The sequence below is a fragment of the Emys orbicularis genome, chromosome 10 (assembly GCF_028017835.1).
Source record: "Emys orbicularis isolate rEmyOrb1 chromosome 10, rEmyOrb1.hap1, whole genome shotgun sequence".
NCBI lineage: Eukaryota > Metazoa > Chordata > Testudines > Emydidae > Emys > Emys orbicularis.
In genome coordinates, this window is record NC_088692.1 from 50,283,280 (window position 1) to 50,290,575 (window position 7,296).

At 48.3% G+C, this 7,296-nt stretch overlaps 1 protein-coding gene across 1 annotated transcript in view; it reads left to right on the top strand.

Moving 5' to 3' along the window:
- ARID3B (AT-rich interaction domain 3B) overlaps positions 1-6,630 on the top strand; it is a 41,996-nt gene extending 35,366 nt beyond the window's left edge. Inside the window, exons 6-9 of the mRNA XM_065412312.1 lie at positions 587-846; positions 1,888-2,145; positions 5,017-5,124; positions 6,476-6,630. Coding sequence (XP_065268384.1) covers positions 587-846; positions 1,888-2,145; positions 5,017-5,124; positions 6,476-6,630 — 781 coding nt within the window. The remainder of the gene's footprint in view (positions 1-586; positions 847-1,887; positions 2,146-5,016; positions 5,125-6,475) is intronic.
- The last annotated feature ends 666 nt before the right edge of the window (positions 6,631-7,296 follow it).

The window sequence follows — 7,296 nt, forward strand, 5'->3', positions numbered from 1 at the left end:
CTCAGAGAGTGAGGCGCCTGCTCTGTTTTATTTTTCTTTTCTACATAATTTATTTAGAACAAACCCCCAAAACCCACCTAAGAAATTCCAAGACTGGGGGCAAACCCAAGAGAACATTATGGTTGTACAGCTTATCACTCGAGTCAAGCAATTTGAAAGTTAGAGTTGATCCATTAACTCTTCTCCTTGTGCGTAAGCATTCAAATTATGGTCTTTAATTGTATGCTCATGCATAATTTCTTAAAGACAATGTTATGTCACACGTTTTCTTTCTAATTCCTTAGAGTTACACTTGTAGCATCATGTAGTACGGTGCTGTCCTCTGCAAAGGCTGGATTATGAGTCCATGAAAGTCATCTGTATGAAAACAACACTTGACACCCGAACTACACAGCTGGCTGCACACTAAGCAAAAGACCACAAAGCAAAAATGAATATTGGTTGGCAGAGTTAGGTCTTCAAAGGGCCCAGTCCTGCAAGCACTCCTGAGCAATGCTTAGTACCATGAGAATTCCCATAATCTACTTTTTTCAGACGCTGCTGAGTACACTTGCTTTGATCTTCCCTCTCCATGTGTTTCTCCCAGGTATATGAAGTACTTGTATGCCTACGAATGTGAGAAGAAGTCCCTAAGCTCTCCTGCCGAGCTGCAGGCTGCGATCGACGGCAACAGGCGGGAAGGCAGACGGCCCAGCTACAGCTCCTCCTTGTTCAGTTATTCACCCACCGCCACGGTGCCTCCTTCCCTCCTGTCTCCTCCAAAGCTCCGCTTCCCGATCATTGGCCTGGCCCCAGGCAGTGGAACCAGCAACTCCCGTCTCTCTCCAGTGGCAGCTCTCAGGAAAGGTCTGCTATTTACCTATGTGCAGGACAGAGAATGTCGGGGGGGTGGGGAGGGGAGTAGGCAGTGGGTGAAATTCAATTTCAATATCTGGCCAAACTTGTGTCAAAGAAAGTTTGGGGACAGTGAGAGGACTTGGATGGTTCAGGGATATAGAGCCGTCAAGCTCCAGGTTAACTAGTTTACCTATGCGCTGTGTCAGTAGTGACAACATTGGCATTGATACTGACTAATCACCCAGGACTGCAGAGCAGAATGAGAGAGGGAAGGATAGAGGAATGAGGACAGGACTGGGATCAACCAGGAGTTACCGGGGCTCTAGGCCCAGCTCCAGCTCTGACTTCCTCTGCTGCCTTAGGCAAGTCACTTAACCTGTCTGCATCCCTAGTTCCCCATCTGTAAAATGGTGGGTAATTCCCAGCAGTGTGGTGGGGATTAATTAGCTAATCTTTGTTAGTTGTGTGAAGGTGAAAACTGTGATAGAAGTGCTAAATCCTGTTAGGAAGTGGGAGTGATGCTATAAGAGGTTGTGAAAATAAGCAGCCACCCCAGCTTGGGAGAGCATTGGAAATATCCTGGTAAATTTCAGAGGAAAAAGAAAGGGGAGGGGGTGTCTCATCTGCTCACTTTAGTGCCAGTTTCTGAAGGCGTTTCAGAGGCCCAGATCCTCAAAGGATTCAGGCTCCTGACGTTCATTGGTTTCAGTGGCTATTAGGAGCCTAAATACCTTTGAGGATCTAGGCCAGGCAGACTACACCAAGTGGAGTTGAGATTGCTCCAGCAAAGAGAGCAAGGAAGGCGATTCTGTTTGAGGAGTAGCAGTTCCATTTGGGAATGTGGGGGGATTTCAGTGCCCTGGAAGTGTGAGCTGATGTTGGTAGAAATGGCCTCATACAGTGGGAACAGGCCACAGGCTGCCATGAAATGGACTAGTAGTGTTTGGTTCCTCAGAGCAGCATTGTCCCCCTTCCACAGTGGGTTTTAAAAGCTGATTGCTTACACTGGGAAGCTCTGTGCAGAGCTTGACTGACTGACTGCTTCTCTAGGCGATGGCATCCCCCTGACTGTGTCCATGCCAAATCGCATTGCCATGCCAGTGACCTTGGCTAACCAGCAGGCAACTGTAGCAGCAAGGACAGCCACTCTGGAACAGCTGAGGGAGAGGCTGGAGGCTGGAGAGCCGCCGGAGAAGAAACTCTCACGGATGACGGAGGAGGAGCAGCGGCTTGTCCAGCAGGCACTTCAGCGCAACCTGTTCAGCATGGCGCGGCAGATCCCCATGAAGATCAAAATCAATGGCAGGGGTGAGGAGGCTCCCATGCTAAATGAGGGGGTTTTGTATGCTGGAGTGAGCACCCCAAAGAGGGGAAGTCTTCCTTTAAACCCTGGGTATGTGGGCTTCACCCCAGTGCAGGACTTTAGGCAGTGGCACCCTTGCACTTCTGCAACCTATCCCACTCTTTTGGATGCGCCCACCAAGCCCATCAGCCAGAGTGCCTTGCCTTGGTCTGTTCTGATCCTAGTGCCAATGTGCTGCAGCAGGGCATGAATTCCCTAACTTCCCTTTGCTGCTCCTGGCTTGGAGACTAAGGTATTGCACCACCTCCTAGCTTCCCTGTCACTAGAGGCAACAGCTTTTCATATACAGATTGCAGAAGGCAGCTAGGATGTCATGGGTATACAGAGCGTAGGAAGCCCAGGTCATAGGTGGGGAGTAAGCTGGATGGAGATCTGCATTTGTTTGCTTGAGGGCCCTACTTATTATCCGGAGTTGAGTCTGGGTTTTTTTAAAGGGTCACGTGACATCTCAGATAAGGTTGGGGCTAGTGATGGTATTGCCAGTAACTGCTTCCAAGGAGAAAGGACCGTGCTTCTCCTTAGTATAGATTACTGTGCCACTGCCCTGCTCCCAGCCTCCATTGAAAAGCCCCTGGCATTCTGGTGGGAGGTGACTGCCCCAAATCATAGCCTCCAGGCCCCTGAAGGCTGAGTTAGAGGTTTGAGTGTAAGCAGCACTCCTGGCCAGGGGAAACACTCAGTATTTTCAGTGGCAAAGTGGAGATTCCATCCTTAAAGGTCACTTGTCAGAATCAATGTAATTGTAATGTGACTTCCAAAGCTGATTAAACAGCACAGCACTTCCACCTGTCTGCCCTGGGGGCTGCAGTTAGATGGGGAGTGTAGCCAGCAGTGTCTCAGAAGATTTTAGTCCAACAGCTGTTTTCTCTTCTTCAAACGTTTTGATCCATTTAAATTAAAGAGCTCAAACCCCATCTAATTGCACCTTCAGAGGCAGACACTAGGCTATAAAGGTTTGACATTGAGTGGGGGAAGGGAAAGAGTTGTTCGGGAGGCCATTGCACTTTACTCAACAGGAGCAGTGCTACAGTGTGAAGCTCTGGTTGAGAGCAATACATGTGGCATAGGGTCAGATCTTGGTCCTACTGAAGCTGATGGAAGCGTTGTCACTAGCTTCAGTTGGACCAAGACTTTGCTTCCCTAAGACTATGGACCTACTTAAATTTCACACTTAAACTTCCTTAAAAAGGAATAGTGTGTGAGAGGAAAGGCAAACTTTGTGGCATGTCTTAAATCCCCTCCACTTTGCTAATGTCCTTCCCTTATCTCTCCTCCCACTGCTTCTGGCATTAAGATGCAGTTGTAGCCTCTAAACCTAAAAACACACTGATGGAGGCAATGTGGCCTAGTAGATAGACCACTGGACAGGACTCAAGGTCCATGGGTTCTTTTCGTGGCTCTGCCACTGGATGACCTTGGATAAATTTACTTTCCCTTTCTTTGCCTCAGTTTCCCCATCTGTAAAATGGAAATAATTATACCTCCTTTGTAAAGTGATTTGAAATCTACTGATGAAAAACATTATAGAAGAGCTAGGGATTGTTACTATTATCTTAATAACCACTCTTGGGTTAAATGCTAGTTATGCCAATAGCATACCTTGCTGGGACAGCAGCCATGATATCCCAGAAGGAATGCAACATCAGATGGGAATTGGAAAAATGTGTAAGATTTACATAGAAGATTTCAGTCTGAGCTGTCACCCTTGTACATTTCAGCCGCAGGAAAACCTCTTCTGTCCTTACTTGGCATTTGCACACTGCACCAAAGCCAGCACCTCATTGTGAGAGGTTGTTGCAATGTGATGCTGCTGTTTCACAAACTCTGAGCAGGATTTTAGGGCCAGCGAATGTCCCACAAAGCAGGGTGATGGGGGAACAATCCCATGTCTTTTTCCACAGATCCACAAAATTGTAGTGTATCTAGTTCCCAGTGCAGCAGCTTAAAAAGGGGTCCCCAGATATGTTCATCAAGGGAGGAGGAGGTTTCACATGTTCATAAAGGTGACCAATGTCTATTTCTGTTTCTTATTCTGCTCATGAGTCTGGTATTTCAGAAGATTTTGCTCCCTCAGCTGGCAGGCAGTGGTACTGCAGCCTAGCCTTTGCTAACTGAGAGTATGTCTACACTGCAATAAAACACTGGCACACACCCACAGCTGGCCTGTGCAAGCTGTCTCAGGCTTGAGCTGCGGGGCTATGCAACTGCAGTGTAGATGTTCAGGCTCAGGCTAGAGTCGAGAGAGCAGTGGAGGTTTCAGAATGAAGCTGAATAAAGCTACATGCTACCCATGTATCAAATATTCAGTGGGTTTCTAACCAGTTACCTCTGAAGGGCCAGGGTTTAAATCTGGCAGTGGTCACAAGCGAAACAAGTTCAATATTGTCAAATGTCAAACAGTTCTGCACATTTACAAAAGCCTTTTTCTCTATTCAGCACTCTCTGACTCGCTACTCTGGGCATGAGGGGGTGTACTGACAGCTGTACAGGGGGATCTTACATAACACTTGCCTGCATTCTGCTTTTCTTTAAATCCTAAATCCCATCATTTAATAGAAGCTGATTGTACACTGTCCAGAGTACTTCACGGCCTGCAGGCAGGAGCAATGTATTTCCGAACTTCAGAGTCCTTCCCCCCACAAAGCAGGCCACCAGTTCATGAGTCGGAGTAGTGGGACTGGGGGGAAGGGAGGGCTTGGTTCAGTTTTCACTGCAAAGGAGAGGTGAAAGAAGGACCCTCTCAGTACTAGATTGTCCATGGGTAGTGCAGTGGAGATCCAGCACAACCTAACTCTCAATTGTCCTTTCCCCAACAGAAGATAAACCAGATGCCACGGCGGCGGCAGCAGCAGCATTGCATTTGTCACCCAGCGGCATTGGGAGTATTAACATGTCTGTGGAGATTAACGGCACAATCTATGCTGGTGAGAAAGCAACAGCTGCCCAGAGCAGTGGTGCAGCAGGGGAAAACAGCTCTTGTTTGAATGCAGGATACTCTTAACGGATATAAATTTACCAAACATAAAAAACAAAACTTTTGTTACTTTGAGAGACCCTTGAGTTGACACAGGAGCTGCTTTTCCACAGTCGTCCTCTGCACCACTCTGTCAAGATGGCCCCTTCTTATATCATTGGGTTTTTTTTTTATATATTCGAGATCCTTCTAAATGCTACTGCTTGGCAATTCCATCTTTGTGTGTGCTGTCTAAAGAGATATTCTAATCACTTTGTCCAGTTTTCGGAAGTGATCTCTGTGTACAGTGGGACTCTGTCTGAGGGTACGTCTGCACTTCAGTCAGGAGATGTGATTGCAGCACGTGTAGATGTACCTGAGCTAGATTGGGTCTAGCGAGGTCAAAGCAAGCTTGAGTAACAATAGCAGTGAAGCCATGGCAGCCGAGGCCATGGCTGCTCAAGTGCCTCCTCAGGGCTCTGGGTGGACGGGGCTAGCCCATGCAGCCACACTTTCACTAGATGGTTGTTTGAGCTAGCTAGATCAAAGCTAGTTCAGGTCTGTCTACATGTGCTGCAACCGCATCTCCCGATTGCAGTGTAGACACACCCTTATAGTGAAGTAGTTTTGATTGCAGAACTTCTGTTCCAGCAGCATTTCACTGTAATGGGAGAAAGAAGTATCTGGCAAGACATCCCTCCCTACCTTCACCCTGAGTGTGGTGCCAGGGCTGCTTTTCATCCCTTGCTGCTATAGGAGATACCGCCAGCCCTGGGTGAAGGGGAACTTTTGGAATCTCTCTCTCCTCTTGCTGAGGAGCAGCTTTAACAAGACTAGCTTCTCTTCACCCCATTCTGAGGAGTGTCAGTTTCTCTTTACATCCCTCACTCCTGCTCAGTTGGTGGTGATCCCCTCTGAAGGCCACATTTAACACTTCCCTAGGTGGGTGCAGAGTGCTGCGTTTCCACTGGAGTAGCTCAGTGGAACTCAGTTCTAGTGGAGTGAAAGTGCATTGAAAATGGCACCGAAGCTGTTGGGGATTTTCAAGCGAAGTGTCACTCTATCAGCCTTTGTTCTAAACATGTTCTGCTGTATTCCTTCCAGTTGCACTGTTGCTGCAGCTTCTTGAACCTGCTTGATTGGGTTGGGCTAACTCTCACTGGTAGAATTCCCTGAGTGCTGTTCTAAAATCTCTGGGGTTGGTAGACTCTTCTCCTCTCCTGCCGTGTACATAAGTCTGGGCTAGCCAGTTGCTTCACCTTAAGCACTATGTTGTTCTGGTGTCCCAGTAACCCAGTTCCAAACCTGTCTCTGTCCTGCAGGAGTACTGTTTGCCCAGAAGCCCGTCGTCCATCTAATTGCAGGATCCAGCACCCAAAGCACCTGCAGTAGCAGCAGCAGCTCCCACTGCTCTCCTAGCCCGACCTCGTCCAGGGGCACCCCCAGCGCAGAGCCCTCAACCAGCTGGTCTCTCTGACGGATGGGGGAGTGGGCTCTCTCTCTCACTGGCCTCAGGCAGCTCTGCCCTCTCCGTTCAAGGCAGAGAGCAAGCCAGGAAGGAGTCGCACAGATTACCTCATCTCAAGGAACCTGCTTTGCGGTTGGTCAATGGCCAGATGATGAAACCTTCTGTGCTGGCACGTTTGCATTGCCTGTTTGTCCAGCCTTTTTTATTATTTTTTCAGGTTTGACTGTGTTCCTGCTGGGGGGTTGGGGTGAAGGGAAGGGGACATGCGGCATTTTTCAATCAGGGATTGTCTCTAGGGGCTGTGGGTTTGCAGATGACTGAGACATCATCATGGCAGGTGGAAGGAGCAAGGAGGTAGTAATTGGGGTGGGGGAAGGGCTCCTGTTCTCTAATCAACAGTTGCGTGGACTTCCCTATTGTAACACAGTGTATTGACAATCCTACCCCCAGAGGGACTTTGGTCTCTTTTCCCCTTGTATTTGTTCCCTCTTGTGGTCACTTGCAGATCAGTTGTGCAGGTTGATAGCGAGCAAGTCTCATCTAGTTGCCCATTCTGTCTCCACTGTGTTCAGCCTCCTGATGCTGTCCCCTTTGTGTTAGACTAGGCTGAAGGGCAAATGGTCACTAATGCTGGATTCACAGGAGACTTGCATGACTTCTTCTTCCTTTGGCAAC